Here is a 14,346-nt window from a genome sequence, read left to right as displayed (position 1 = left end):
AACTAACCTTGACTCCTACAGACGGTGCTGCTTCTTTTGAGCGAGAGCCAGAATAGCATTGCCAGCCGTCAGATCTGTAAGGCTCACACCAATGCTCTTGTACACTACAAAACCCTCCGAGATGAAGCGGGTTGTATCCTCAACATGTGTGTCGTTCAGAGGCTGAACCTTTCCCTTCCTAAGAGCAACGATGTGGCCGAGCTCGATCATGTCCTCGGCATCAATCTTGCTTTGGACGACCTCTCCCGAGTTCTCTAGGGCATAGTCGCGGTCATCGACAAGAACAACTCCCTTGGCTTCTCCGCTCATAGGGTTGTACCCGCTGTTGGTGGAGATAGCGTGGTGCAGCAGGCCGGGATCTAACTCAATCATGTCAGACTGCCAAGAACCTATGGCGGAGATGAGTGGCAGGCGGCCGTCACCCCTCTGCTGAGTTAGGTAACGAGCAGGGAATACAGGCTTCCTAGAGGGGGTGGTGCAGAAGACACAGTCAATGTCGGACAGGCGAGCCTCGATCTGGTGCTGAAAGTCTGGGGAAGTGGTGTCGATGAAATGGAAGGAGCAGCTGGACTTCCAACGAGCCTCGTTCTCCTTGGAAATTTTGGCGATGAGATCATCGACCTGATGCCTAACTGGATTGACGTAGGTGATAGTCTTGACCTCGGATCCCCTCAGGGTCAGGATAAGACGGGTGTGCCATAGAGCCTGCATGCCACCACCAAAGATGATGATGTTGTCGACGTGTTTCCTCCAAGAGAAGGGCACCATGACATTCATCGACGTTCGATAGCCGGTGATCTCCTCAGCACCGAGAACGCCAGTCACGTTGCCTTGTCCATCTGCTATGACAATGATACCATGGAGGGGATCCTTGGTACCATCTGGCCTAGGAGCAGGCTCGACAACGAACTTGAGGCCGACGCTAGAGTCCGAAGTGAAGGGTCGGAAGAGAGTTCGTTGGCCATTTGGACGATATGTGACGCTGAGACTGGGCTGATACTGGCGTTCGTCACCGACAGAGAAGTCTTCAAAGGTTTGCTTGATGATGTTTTGAAAAGTACTCACCTCATCTTTGGTGAGGTTGATGAGCATGTCGTAAATGACATCCTTGCCGAGGACCTGAACGTTTTCCATCTTGTGTGTTTGAAGGGCGCGAGAGGGTGTTAATAATGGTCTAGAGGAGAAGATATACACGCCTGCACGTCTTGTAACAGGCAGGGACCGCGAGCAGAATCAGGATAGAAACACAGACATCCTCATCTAGAGCAGGAGAAGAGTGATTACTCTTATATTGGCATGGAGCTAGATGTTAATGGGCCGATAACGGACAGCATAGCACATAGGCATGTAGCATATTCTTCATGGATAAAAGGTCAAGAGTTAGCTTAACCGCTTCAAATCCCGGTTCGGGATGGTCAATTGTTCTTGCCACATCTTGATGCGCCTTGTCCCATAGTGGTCACCCGTGTAAAAAGGGGGTTAGTCTAAGCGCCATGTCGGCGGGCTCCCCGCATCGCCATCACCGCACACGCAGGGGAAAGTCTAGGGACCATGCTGCCCAATCGTCGGTATATGGCCCACGTGGCAACGCTACCCCTTGCCTCTTCTTTCCCAAGACTTATTATGACCTCCTTGGTTAAGCCGCAAGAGGCCGGGATATCCACAACAAGCAGGATGATGACCACGCAATGAAGCGGAGCCACCCTCAAGTCACTCTTGTGCTGTTCCGTTCCCCCGTCGATGTGAAAGTAAGACACTTGCGGTTAATCGAGAGACTAGATATTGTACAAAGCACAGAGGTCACTGTTTTAGCATTGGGATATGATGCTGTGTTGTGTATGATGTGTTAATATCGTGTTCTTTGTGATATTTGAAGCCCGGCCCTCTATGGGATAACTGAGGCATTAGATACTGTAGTAACAAAGCATGGGTGATCCTACTGACACGCAGTTAAAGTGCTCCGAATACCCGGACTTCGTGTAGCCCCCGCCAACACACCACGGCCCCGACACGATAAAGCGGCCCCAGCCTCCACGGGCCTATCGCTGCTGAGGTCGCATTTTCGCTCCCACCCTCGACAACCTCATATTCAGGCTTTCGACTCTGGATCATGGACCTCCAAGAACTCAAAGCCCACACCGAGAAGTTACGACGCGTAGCTCGCGTTGCGCATGAGCATCGAGTTCCATTTGGACATATTCGCTCAGAACGCCATCGTAACGCCCTGGATCGCGCCATCAAGAATGTCTTATCTACCGAGCTCGCGCAGTTCACGTATGCCCAAATCATGGATGGGCTTCCCACAAGCGACGCTTGTTTTGACCGTAGATACCCCGGCGTGTTTGGCGAGCATCCCATAGACTCAGATCATGAGGAGCTATGCCCTGGTGCCATGGAGAGAGCCCATGAGTATTACGAACAATTAAATCCCGAGATTCTGATGTTTGATCCGAAGGTATACTTTGTAACAGGTACTGTCTAATTTTTCAGTGTTAACACGGCTTAGGTGATTGCGGGTTACCAGCTTGCCGAGTTTGGCTCCAAGGCCTTCAACGTGCGTTTAGTTGAGCTTGTGGCATTGACACTTCATCAACTCGGAGCTTTGCTATTTCAACTTGATATGCGAATGCATCAAGGAGATATAGACAGCATCGTCAATTGGAGGATGCCGCCTATAGAGGGGCTCGTGGATGTGCCTCCACGACCAACCCTTTTCAACCATCACGCATATCTCGACGCAGGCATCTACCCCGAAGGTGTCGCTAATATCGTTGGATACTGGGTTGAAGATCGTATCCTTGGGGGCGTGGCAATATTTGATCGCGGCACCGAAGATGTAGCAGCCACACCCAACATCTACTTTCACTCCTGCCGCCGTCGTCAGACGCATCGCGTTTATCAACTTCGCGACGATCAACAAGAGGCCCTCTTCAATTTCTTACTTGCCGAGACGGATTCTCCTCCTCCAACGCCAAACTCATTGCCCGTCTTGAGTAACGCGCAAAATCGAGTCCGTATTGACTCGGAAGTTGCCATCACCCATCACAACATCTACCGATACATCTGGGAACGCGAGCCTCCCACAATGGAGGAGGAGCTGACTATGGAAAGACTGCCAAAATCAGATCTTGATTACCCTGAGCTTGCTGAAGAAGTGCTTCGGATCAATAAACAACTTGGGATTCCACTGCCAGGGCTACGAGAACGCTCACCTTCGTTCTAAACTCTGAATAGGTAGAATCCATTAAAATGTGCTCTGGCTTCTGTTTTGCATAAAACTCCTAGAAATTGAGCTGTTATGTAAGCTACAAACAATGCAGAAGGCTTGCCGGAGTGGCGGACAGGGACGGTTACATATACTGCGAGATGAGCTTCCTATGCAGGATACATTGACGTGCGCAAAGGCTGTAGCGAGACTACAAACAAATTGCTAAGCGCTTTAAGTAATATAAAATCAGTATATAGCCTTATTCTTACCTTGCTTAATTCCCTTACTTCTAAGTACAACGCCATGCCCCCCACTATTATAAGCAAAATCAAGGAAGCAATACAGTAGCAGCCAGCTTCTGGAAGGCATTATAATCAGCCTCGCCGAAGAGTCTATACTGTAGCCAGACATACTCCAGCATATCCAAGGCTCGCGTGACATGCTACAATCCTTTGTTATTAGCAAAGCAGCGATCCATGCCAGAGCGGCGGTCTTGGTACTTACCTTGAACCCGAAATTCTTCATGTCGGTCAAGAACTCCCTGACGCTGGCTCTCTCCCCCTCTTCGATTGTAGCGGTGCCCGCCGTGAAGACGGACCAAAGATACCCAAGCCGGGTGAGGCCACTTGAAAAGGTCGAGGTCAGAGTAAGGATACGACTGGTGACAGCAGCAATGGTGGGATCTTGAGCTGCACGGCTAAGCTTTTGGGTGGCGACGCGATCTAGATACACTCTGCAAGCCATTGCGTAGCACTCGACACATGCTGCCGCTGCTAGGAGCTCATTATGGCTTTCACTGTGATCCATAGGAGTACTTTGCCTTCCGCCATCTTTGGATAAGTAGAGGAAGATATCCGGTGTACTATTGTGCCAGTTCGAGATTCGATAGGCAAGGTCATCGCGCATCATATCCTCCTGGGAGACATCGAGACTTCCACTGGACTGCATCTTGGCAAAGGCACTGATGGCCGCCTGCACCGACATGAGGCGGGACCAAGAATGGCGGATCTGGGCGAGGGTTCTGTCTGCAGGAGTGCGACAAGGATGAAAACTCGGGGCACCGAGGTTGTATTCCCACCCGCCGCCTAAGGTTTCCCAGTAGTCGCCTTGAATGACAGTGCCCTCTCCTGTGGCACAAGCGCCAGCAACGTCGAGATAAGCCAGGAGTGACGCTAGAAACCGACGCATGGGGCGTACCAAGTCAGGGCCGGAGCCGTCAGCGCTACATCCGTGCTGTCCTCGTCCCGTCATACCGAGCAGGGCGGGGCTGTATATGGCTTCAAGGATCCGACCAGCGCCTGCAAGGTGGACTTTCCAGGTGCAGTCTGTGGAGTACATCGTTTCGAACATGCAGAGTAGGAGACTCGTGGCCAGAGGCTCCAGCTCAAAACAAGGCTGCCCATGCAGGACATCACCGAGGCGCGTCATGACGGAGCCGTAGACTTCCATGGCTGCTCGGTAATGCACGGCCTTGTCCCGAGTCCCAGGTAGATTTGCCAGGTGCATGGCACCGAGGGCCACCATGGTATCTTGAAGGAGATTGGAGGCCCCTGCGAGCTGGGGAAATATGCGATAAGGATTGGCGTTGGATTCTGTATCGAAGACAATGAGAATGGTGGCGACGTCAGTTAGAAAGTGGTTATAGTATACAGCTTGCTGCGGTATGAGGCTTGTTGCTGTAGGGGAAGGCATAGAAAACATGTCGCTGAACGAAGAAGGCCACTGAGGCTCCCAGAGATGGAGAATGTCATCCAACCAGGCCAGGTGGTCAGATCCGACGACCAAACCAGAGTCAACTTCTCCTTCGGTATTTGGGGGATTGTCGTGTTGCGGAGATGTGCTGACGGGAGTAGCTGGGCCGGACGAAGCCTCGTCGCCGAATCTTGAGGCGCCTTGATCAAGATTATTGTCGGACGAGGCCCTGCGAGGGGTTCGCGCATACTGAAATTCTTCAGTGGATGGCAAAGAAGGCCGAGCCACGGGTTGCCCGCAGTCCCTTGGCGGCCTAACAACCCTAAACACGAATTTGCCAAAGCGATTGTCGCTGTCGTAGGCACAGGACAGGGACAGGCGGCTGCAGCTGGCGCAGGAAGGGGTCTACTCGTCACATCTGACATGCCGCCTACGGCAATTCAAACACCCCGTGAAAACGCGGGAGTGCCACTTCCTTTGCCGTTTCCGCGTCCCTGTCTGTGGTGCTTTTACAAGCGACGATGCCGCATCTGGTGGTGCTTCCGGTGGTCTTTCAACCGACAACATAGCTGTAGAGGAAGGGTCGTCACCCATTCTACCGAGTATGGTTGATTGTTCGTGGTCACAGCCCCTGATTGTGGTTGGAGGAAGAGTTGGGCGGGAGGCCTGGAAGGATAAGGGATGGATGATGGTTGGACGGCTTCCCCGCATTCACCATCATTGGTCCTTTTCAAGGGCCTTATCTCGATTCCTCGTCGCGGACGCCGCTAGTTAGTCATCTCATCACCTCTTGGACGGACTCCTCTGGAGCCGAGGCATTTGGTAATTGTTGAGATTGGCTTAGCTGTGCGTGACGATGCGCTTGTTATTATTATTTGCTGTGGATCTTCTATTTTATTCGGAATCATTCTCAAGCCCGATATCTCTGGGCGACTGCCTGGGGAGTTGACGCTGGTATATCAGGTAATATTTAGCATTCATTCAGAGAAGGGCTCTTTATCAAAGTATCCTCTTTCCCGTGTACATAACCGTAAAAATGATAAATACACGTAGGAAGGGAAAAAAGCCACACATAAGAGTAAATAGTATAATACAGCGAAAAAATGCGTTGCCACCATTCAGTCATCCCTACTTTGTACCGCTCAAAGAGAAAGCTCCACTCTTGGTCCTTGGTAATGTTTTCTTGCGTGCGCAAACCAGTTAATTGCAGCCAAGATGGCAATCACAGCGAGGACAGCCACAGCGTAGTCTACAGTAATTGGTCAGCCCATAGTTTTTGCATGTTAGGTCTCTCGTCCGGGCCTGTCTTACTCATTGTTCCCGCTGAAACAGGTAAAGCGGTGGGGAAGGAGAAGAAAACAGTCTCGATGGTCGCTGCCACCACGGTGCCAATGTTGCAAAACCACCCCACGGCTTCAGGCACCCTAAATGGTCGATTCCGAGGGAGCAGCCGGGAATCGCGCTTCTGGTATATAAGTAGAGCGGCTGGGAGAGCGAACGATATCATCTGCATGAGAAGAAGCGAGTTGACCAGGGCATTGAAGGCGGTGGTTGAGCCCAGGTAGAGGCAGCCACAGATGAAAACAAGAATCGAGTTGAACATCAGGGCATTTGCCGGGATGCTGCCAAGAGACGGCGATAGTGACGACAGCTGCTCAGACATGAAGACGCCACGGTCACAGGCAAACGACCAGAGCAGTCTGGATGACGTTTGCTGGACAGCGATGAGGATAAAGACTATGATAACTGTCACTGCAACGAGAAACACCGTGCCGGCGGTATCAGACTTCATGGCAACGCGCCAGAGCGGATAGATGGGCACGCTTTTAGCCACGTTAGAAAACGCCTTTTTGGGTCAGGGTTGAGGCTGAAACTTACGTCTCACTGAGGAGGCTGTCCAAGTCAACGATGCAGTATGCCATGACCACTGAGAAGACGAAGCCAGTGAGGAAGCCGATGCCGATGGTAGCCATGAGAGCCCTGGGCACCGCATACGATGCGTTCAGGGTCTCCTCGGCAAGGTGCAGGGCAGCGTCCAGGCCGCCATACATGTAGCACGGCGTTGTAAGCCCGGTCAAGAATGATACCCCGGCGGACCAGCCTGTGTTGGCCTCAAACTTGGTCCAGACCCAGGAAGACGGTTGCTTCTCGCTCCGGGCCAGGCACGTAATGCATGAGACGACGAACGTCACTAAAGTTAATATGACTACGAGGGTTGATGAGTTAGCAGGGGGCTGCAGGGTCTAACGTAGAAATGCAGATACTTACACGCAGCATCATGAATCCGGTTGGTGCGCTTGAGCAGAAACAAGTTGTACAACAGGGCGAATAGGTTAAGGGCCTGGCTTAGAAGGAATAAATGCCACTGTTTCGCGATATAGCCGTTGTAGAATTGCGGGAAGGCCGTGATGAGCTGGCTGCCGATCAGGGTAATACCTGCTGCGTTTATTGTCCATGACAGATTGGACAGGATGCCGCAGACGTATGCAAGTGAACGGTTCGCTTTCTCCGGGGCCAAGATACTCGTAAAATGGTATTGCCCTCCCGCAGTCGGGTAGACACTAGCCAGTTCGGCGAGGGTGACGGCGGCGCAGGCGTAGAAGGCGCAAGAGACAAAAGTGCCGTAGATGAGGCTGACCGGGCCCCCAGCAGCGATGGCGATGGAGAAGCTCGCAAGAATGGCCACCCAACTGTTTGGGACATTGAAGCCAATGGCAATGATGCCCAGAAATCCAATGTCGCGGCAAGCAGCTTGGTGGCCGAGTTGAACGAGCTGTACCTGACCGGTCGCCAAGTCTTTGGGAGGTACGTCGTCGACTTGGGCCAATTTGGCGAGATCGAGTTCAGTCGGCTCTAGAATGGGCAGGACTATGTTAGTAATGCTGGCTGGAGTCTTGGATGTCGTCTTACGCTGATCCATGGTCAGGCAGGTGGGCCTGTGAAGCTGTTCCTCGGTCGCTTGTTGTGAAGAAAGGCTGAGTTTTTGAGACGGCGGTTAAGGTTTTCGTCCTGGGCCAGTTTCGACGAGAGGGACGTTATGAGGGCGGCAAGTTATAGTCAAACCTAAGAAAAGGCATGCAGAATGTGATGCTACTGTTGTGTTATGCGGGCAATCAGAATGTTATATTGTGGCAGGTTGCAAAGAGACTGCCTACAACAGTGGCCGATAGGATTGAGGAACATCATGAATCGCCTCCAATCGTCTAGATGTCTCAATAGAGCCTAGCTTGCTTGAATCGTCGTATCATTCACGTCCCTCGCACCGATAACGAAAAAAAACCCGAGTCAATAATAAACCTTCCTGATAAGACTAGCTCGGTTAAGGGCCTGATCGGCAAGAGGGCTAGCCCGGGTCAGGGGTGGATAAGACCAGTGAGCTAACGATGAGGTCGTGGAGATTTCCTATTTCGGATAGCCTTGTTCAACCCAAGTTCGGTTGGTTGCGACAGTCCACGATTATCTAGAACCTTCACCAGTCCCGTCACAGGGAAGTAATCGGGAAAGAGGAGGGTGCGCCATGTCCTGGAGACAGACGCCAAAAAAGCATGGGTGGGCACAGGTTGGACCGTAGACGAATGCGAAGACTGCGAGAAAGCCCCTTGCATTTCTGCGGCAAGTAGACAGCGGCTGACGAGGTCGCGACCAGAATTGGAAAATTAGCTGGAAGGTGGCAAACTGATGCACTCCAAGCTTCAAAGAGAGGGAAGTTGTGGCATACACCTCGCTATGAATGTCTCCAACGCCCTTTTCCCACTCAGTGGGCCTGGAAGGTCGATGGAGAGACCAAGCCCTCGGTCTTCAAGCAGTAAAGCCTTTGGCGCTACCCTCTAAAATGTGCTCGGCTCTGCTGAGATCTCTGTGAAATCTTAACCTTGCCTCGTGGAATTCATCAAATGGGTCTAAAAGTGGACTCGCTCGTGGAGATTGCCGTACTCGGTTTAATCCAAGTAGAACGTTTCTCTTCCCCATGTTCAGGCTACCCCATTGTCAGTGGAGAGGAGTCTGCTAGACGCTGGCGGCGTCACCGAGACTTCATATCCAAGTCTCACCCTCTGCTTCCCAGCCCCAACAACATCCCTTACCCCCTTTTATCCCCTACTTCTCCTGCTCCTTGGCTTCGGAGAGACACCAGCACAGATTGCCAGTCTCGTTCCCCGCAAAATTATCCTGGTTTACCCACCATGACTGCCGCAAAGCGCCTCCTCATCGCCAACCGTGGCGAGATTGCATGTCGCATCTTGCGCACGGCACGAAAGCTTGGATACTTCATCGTTGCCATTTACACCAGCGAAGATTCCGCGAGCCCTCACGTGTCTGAAGCGGATGCGGCGGCCCTGATCTCATCATACATCTCCATCAAGGAAATCACGGCTGTCATCGAATCCTTCAAGATACAATACGTCATTCCAGGGTACGGCTTCCTATCGGAGAACGCAGAGTTTGCCTCCCATGTCGAAGAGCACGGCGCCCGCTTCGTGGGGCCTTCCGATGAGCATATCTGTGCATTCGGCCTCAAGGACCAGGCAAGGATTCTGGCCGCAAAAGCTGGGGTGCCCATTGTGCCAGGATCGGATCTTGTCGAGTCGATCGAAGAGGCCGAGGCCGAGGCCGACAGAATTGGGTACCCGGTAGGTTAATTGTACCTTTGAGGCTAAATACTCGACGAGACCTTAGCTAACTCTACCTCCCGCGGCTAGATTATGATGAAAGCAACGGCTGGAGGCGGAGGCATGGGTTTGCAAATTTGCCACGACCGCTTGCAGCTACAGTCCGCCTATGACGCAGTGGTCAGCAGAGGGCAGACCCTGTTTTCCAACGCCGGGGTATTTCTCGAGAGATACTTCCCAGTCTCCAGACACATCGAAGCCCAGGTGTTTGGCGACGGCAGAGGTGACTGCGTTGTCTTTGGTGAACGAGAGTGCTCGATTCAGAGAAGACACCAGAAGGTCATCGAGGAGTCGCCGAGCCCTTTTGTCGATGGCAAGCCAGGCCTGAGGGAGAGGTTGCTCAAGACTGCCCACTCGTTGGCGTGCAATGTCAAGTACCGTTCGGCCGGTACAGTCGAGTACCTGGTAGACGACGCCACTGGAGATTTCTTTTTCCTCGAGATGAACACCAGGCTTCAGGTCGAGCATGGCGTCACCGAGCTTCGGTTCGACATTGACCTGGTCGAGATGATGCTCAGGCAGGCCGAAGCTCCACTCGACCTGTCTCTGTACCGCGATATCAGACCTCATGGCGCCGCTATTGAGGCCAGATTGTATTCCGAGAACCCCATCAAGAATTTTACTCCCTCTCCAGGGTTACTTCAACAAGTGAGATTTCCCGATGGGGATAACATCAGAGTCGATACATGGGTCATGTCTGGGACAAAGGTATCGCCGCTATATGATCCGCTCCTCGCCAAGGTCATGTCCTACGGTGCCGAAAGGTCCTCGGCAGCCGATGTCCTTACTAAAGCCCTTGAGAAGACCCAATTGCAGGGAGTCGCCAGCAATCTTCTCTATTGCAAGGCCATCTTAGACTCGGACGGTAAGTTTGCTTTCCCGTGGTAGGATCAGGCGCTGACAGGGCCACGGCATCAAGACTTTCGAATGGGCAATACCACCACGTCATTTCTCAACTCGTTCCCATTTACCCATCCGGCAATTGAAATCCTCTCGCCGGGCTCTTACACCACTATTCAGGATTACCCAGCGAGAAAGGGTGTTGGATTCGGTATTCCGCCCTCGGGCCCCGCCGATTCTCTCCACGCCAGACGTGAGCTGCCACCTCAAAATCGTGCCCAAGGCTGCGGAACTGTACTGACTCTCCATAGTGGCGAACCTGATTGTCGGCAATGAGGAAGGCACTGAAATACTAGAGCTTGTGTTCAATGGGCCCACTATCAAATTCCACGATGCGGCCGTGGTCGCTATAGCCGGTGCTGACATTGAGATTTCACTCGATCAGAAGACACAACCTATGTGGACTAGGCTACAGGTCCCATCAGGTTCAGTCTTGAAGCTTGGTGGCATCACCTCTGGAGCATGTTCATATCTCGCCATCAAGGGCGGATTTCCCGGAATTGCTCCACAACTGGGTTCCAAATCAACGAGCCCTGTCATCGGGATGGGTGGGCAGAACGGCCGGCCGCTGGCGATTGGTGACTTTATCGACATTGTGGCCTCAACCAAGCTGCCACGCTTCGTTCCATTCCAACTTCCTCGCTACCTTGTACCGCAATACGACATGTCTGTTCTTTATTGCCTCCGAGGTCCCCACGGGTCCGCAGACATAATCACCGAGAACGACTGGAGGACTATCACGTCAAGCGAATGGACTGTGTCGCATCAATCTTCCCGTGTCGGCATCCGCCTCATTGGCCCGAAGCTGGAGTGGTCCAGGACGTCTGGTGGTCAAGGTGGCTCTCATCCGTCCAATACGGTCGACTACCCTTACCCCGTTGGCGGCGTCATTTGGACCGGAGACGAGGCCGCCATTCTCCCCGCCGATTGCCCTTCCCTTGGCGGCTTTGTAACTTCTCACGTTGTACCAAAGGGAGAGATATTCAAGCTTGGACAGCTCAAGCCAGGGAGCAAGTTTTGCTTTGTCGAGGTTGACTATCAACAGGCCGTTGAGCTCGACAAGTGTCAAGGGGCCCTATTACAGCACGTCGCTAAATTTTCTCGCTCAGAATCGGTACAGGGGAGGCCAGTGACCGATCTTTCTCTGACGGAAAGTACCAGCAGTGCCTCCACGACAGGGATTCTGGCACGTTTTCAAGATGCCACTATTCGCCAGGGAGGTGACCAGTTCCTCTTGGTGGACTACCCCCAGACCCTCGATCTCGGTGTACGATGCAAGGTCCAGGCACTAGTCGAAGTGGTGAGCGCCGCCCAGGTGCCGGGCATTGTTTTGGTACAACCCATGGGATGTGGTGAGTCAACCTGGCCCTTGTCGTGGCTAGCCCTAGCAGAAGTGCCCATACTGACACCTCTGTCTCTTATCAGCCTGGCTGGTGCAGTACGACAGCCTCGTCATTCCACAAGCGGATCTGGTCCAGCGACTTCTACGGTTCCTGCAGCTCAACGACAGCGGCAAGCGACTGCTACCCAGCCGCGTTATTCGGCTGCCCATGGTCTTTGATGACCGGGCCAATCGGGAAGCGATTGAAAAGTACATCAAACTACAGCGGCCGTATGCTTCGTATCTCCCAGACCCCATCGAGTTCATTGCCAAGGCCAACGGCCTCGAGTCCCGAGATGATGTCTTGCGCATCGTCCTGGAGACCCGATTCCTGGTAGTTGGTGTCGGCTTCTTCAGCGGCACACCCTTGGCAGTCCCGCTGGACCCTCGCTCGCAGCTTACAGTACCGAAGTTCAACCCCTCGCGTACCTCATCACCGGCTGGCGGCCTGGGATTTGGCGGCTCGTACTTGTGCTGCGACCCAGTTGACGCGCCCGGCGGTTATGTCAACTTTGCCAGAACCATTCCGGGCTGGGACCAGTTCTGCCGGAACAGGGCCAGCTTCGGCGACCAACCTTGGATCTTCCGCAACTTCGACCAGCTGTCCTTCTACCAAGTCACCGAAGACGAGTTCGATGACATGTACGCCAAGTTTCAGGCTGGACAGTTCATTTTCGACATCCAAGAAGCCACCTTCGATATCGAGCAATACCAGCAGTTCTGCCTGGATATCAAGGACGAGGTTGCAGCTTTCAAGTCTAAGCAGCATGAGGCCAGTGAACGCGAGTCGAACAGGTATTCATATACTAGTCCTTCCCATGATGCGAGGACATGTCGGTGACTAACAATGTGCACTAGAGAAAAGGAACTGGTCAGACAATGGGAAGAAGAACAGCTGGCAAGACGTCAGAATCAGTTAGCCTCGCAGGACGAGGAAGAGCAGGGTAAGTGACAAAACTATTCCGATCTTTGACAACGTTTCTAAGACATTCTTTCTAGGCGCCTCAGCAGCGCAACAGGTGGAGTCTCCGATGCATGCAAGCGTGTACAAGGTCCTCGTTGAGAAAGATCAGATTCTTGTTGAGGGTGAGACATTGCTCATTCTGGAGGCGATGAAGATGGAGGTCAAGGTTTGCACTCCGCCAGGCTATGAGGGTCTCAAGGTCAAAGCAGCCACCGTTCTGCCTGGTGATATTGTTACGCCTGGAGATTGTCTAGTCCTTGCCTATTAGGGTTAAGCCACGGCGAGCAGTTTAGTCCACACATTGGTCGCGCTTCTAATGTCCATCAACTGGGAAGGGAGGTACTCTTGTTGTGAACGAATGAACGCCACACGTGAGATTCGTTCACCCGATAGAAAAATTCTAGCTTGAAAATGTTTTCCATTAATTCTCTCGCCTTGATTCCTCACATGACTCTCAATAATCCCTTCATCGGAGAGCATTTACCTCTCAGAGCAACAGGTGCAGATCGGCCGCGAGTAACATAAACTATCATCTAGCTTGGTTATCCCGCTAGGGAGCGGGCTTCAGCTATAACAAAGAACACAATATCAACACATCATAGCATTATATCGCGAGTAAGATAAAGATGGCCACTGGTGTTGGCGAGTGATAAGTCTCTCGATCAACGGTATATTCGAAATGCGTAAATCTCAGTAATTCATTTAGCGAATTTGAGAAACTATCCTGTAACCATCACCTAAACGCAGCATTCCTCATTGAAGGCATTCACAACCTCTCTCGTTGCAGCAGCAACTTCAGACGCCCCCGGCGTATCGCTATGAATGCACAGACTCAGCGGCGCGGCGCTCAGTTTTAGATCAACCAAGCCGTCCGTTTCCTTGCACTCGATAGCCCCGGTGCGCAAAGCATAACCCAACCGCGACCGTAGTGCGGCAAGATCCGGACGCTCGTGGGAGCGTGAAATAATGCAGTCACCGTGCTTGTTGTACTCCAGGTCCCCGATGATCTCCTGCACAAAGGGAATGCCCATCTCGGCGCATGTGCTCTCCATCATGGTGTTGGGTGCCCCAATCATAGGAACTGGCAGCCCAGCCGAGTCAGTAAACTGAATGCTGGCCCGACAAACAGCTTCGCAGATTGACTTATCCTTGCACATGACACCATAGAGAGAGCCATGGGGCTGCAGAGTGTGAGGGTTAGCTGATGTTCAGAGAATCCATACCATCTGTATCATCTAAAGAGACAAGGAGCAAGGCCTGGATCAACCATGATACGTACACTAACGTGCGACAATGGGAGACCTTCGATATCGAGGAATGCTTTTAAGGCGCCAATTTGGTAGATGACCATTTTCTCGCACTCAATGGCATCCATCTTCATCTCTCGGCGGCCGAAGCCTTGCAGGTCGGGGAACGACGGGTGCGCGCCAACTTTGATGTTGTGTTTCTTGGCCGCTTTCACCGTCTTGTACATAACCAGAGGGTCGCCAGCGTGGAAACCACAGGCAATAGAGCAGGCCGAGATGTACGGCAT

At 52.6% G+C, this 14,346-nt stretch overlaps 4 protein-coding genes across 4 annotated transcripts; 1 reads left to right on the top strand and 3 right to left on the bottom strand.

Moving 5' to 3' along the window:
* Positions 1 to 15: 15 nt before the first annotated feature.
* Positions 16 to 1,134, bottom strand: LRP88_00642 (uncharacterized protein; the record flags this gene model as incomplete). Its single annotated transcript, XM_083237349.1, has 1 exon — positions 16 to 1,134. The coding sequence occupies one exon, from the start codon at positions 1,132 to 1,134 to the stop codon at positions 16 to 18; it is 1,119 nt and encodes a 372-aa protein (XP_083105854.1).
* Positions 1,135 to 3,536: 2,402 nt separating this feature from the next.
* LRP88_00641 (uncharacterized protein) lies at positions 3,537 to 7,820 on the bottom strand (the record flags this gene model as incomplete). The annotated part of the gene is made up of 6 exons (XM_083237348.1): positions 3,537 to 3,650; positions 3,713 to 5,129; positions 6,098 to 6,149; positions 6,212 to 6,723; positions 6,779 to 7,091; positions 7,169 to 7,820. 6 exons carry the CDS (start codon positions 7,818 to 7,820, stop codon positions 3,537 to 3,539), a joined length of 3,060 nt encoding a protein of 1,019 aa, XP_083105853.1.
* Positions 7,821 to 9,081: 1,261 nt separating this feature from the next.
* Positions 9,082 to 13,080, top strand: LRP88_00640 (uncharacterized protein; the record flags this gene model as incomplete). Its single annotated transcript, XM_083237347.1, has 7 exons — positions 9,082 to 9,528; positions 9,598 to 10,432; positions 10,487 to 10,660; positions 10,719 to 11,819; positions 11,893 to 12,643; positions 12,707 to 12,792; positions 12,848 to 13,080. The coding sequence occupies 7 exons, from the start codon at positions 9,082 to 9,084 to the stop codon at positions 13,078 to 13,080; spliced, it is 3,627 nt and encodes a 1,208-aa protein (XP_083105852.1).
* A 469-nt stretch (positions 13,081 to 13,549) lies between these two features.
* Positions 13,550 to 14,346, bottom strand: LRP88_00639 (uncharacterized protein; the record flags this gene model as incomplete). The annotated part of the gene is made up of 2 exons (XM_083237346.1): positions 13,550 to 13,993; positions 14,092 to 14,346. 2 exons carry the CDS (start codon positions 14,344 to 14,346, stop codon positions 13,550 to 13,552), a joined length of 699 nt encoding a protein of 232 aa, XP_083105851.1.

This window comes from Fusarium phalaenopsidis (genome assembly GCF_050370095.1).
Source record: "Fusarium phalaenopsidis strain FUZ10S chromosome Unknown contig_32278, whole genome shotgun sequence".
Taxonomy (NCBI): domain Eukaryota; kingdom Fungi; phylum Ascomycota; class Sordariomycetes; order Hypocreales; family Nectriaceae; genus Fusarium; species Fusarium phalaenopsidis.
The sequence above is the reverse complement of the archived record's forward strand: the minus strand, read 5'-3'. Positions and strand labels throughout refer to the sequence as shown.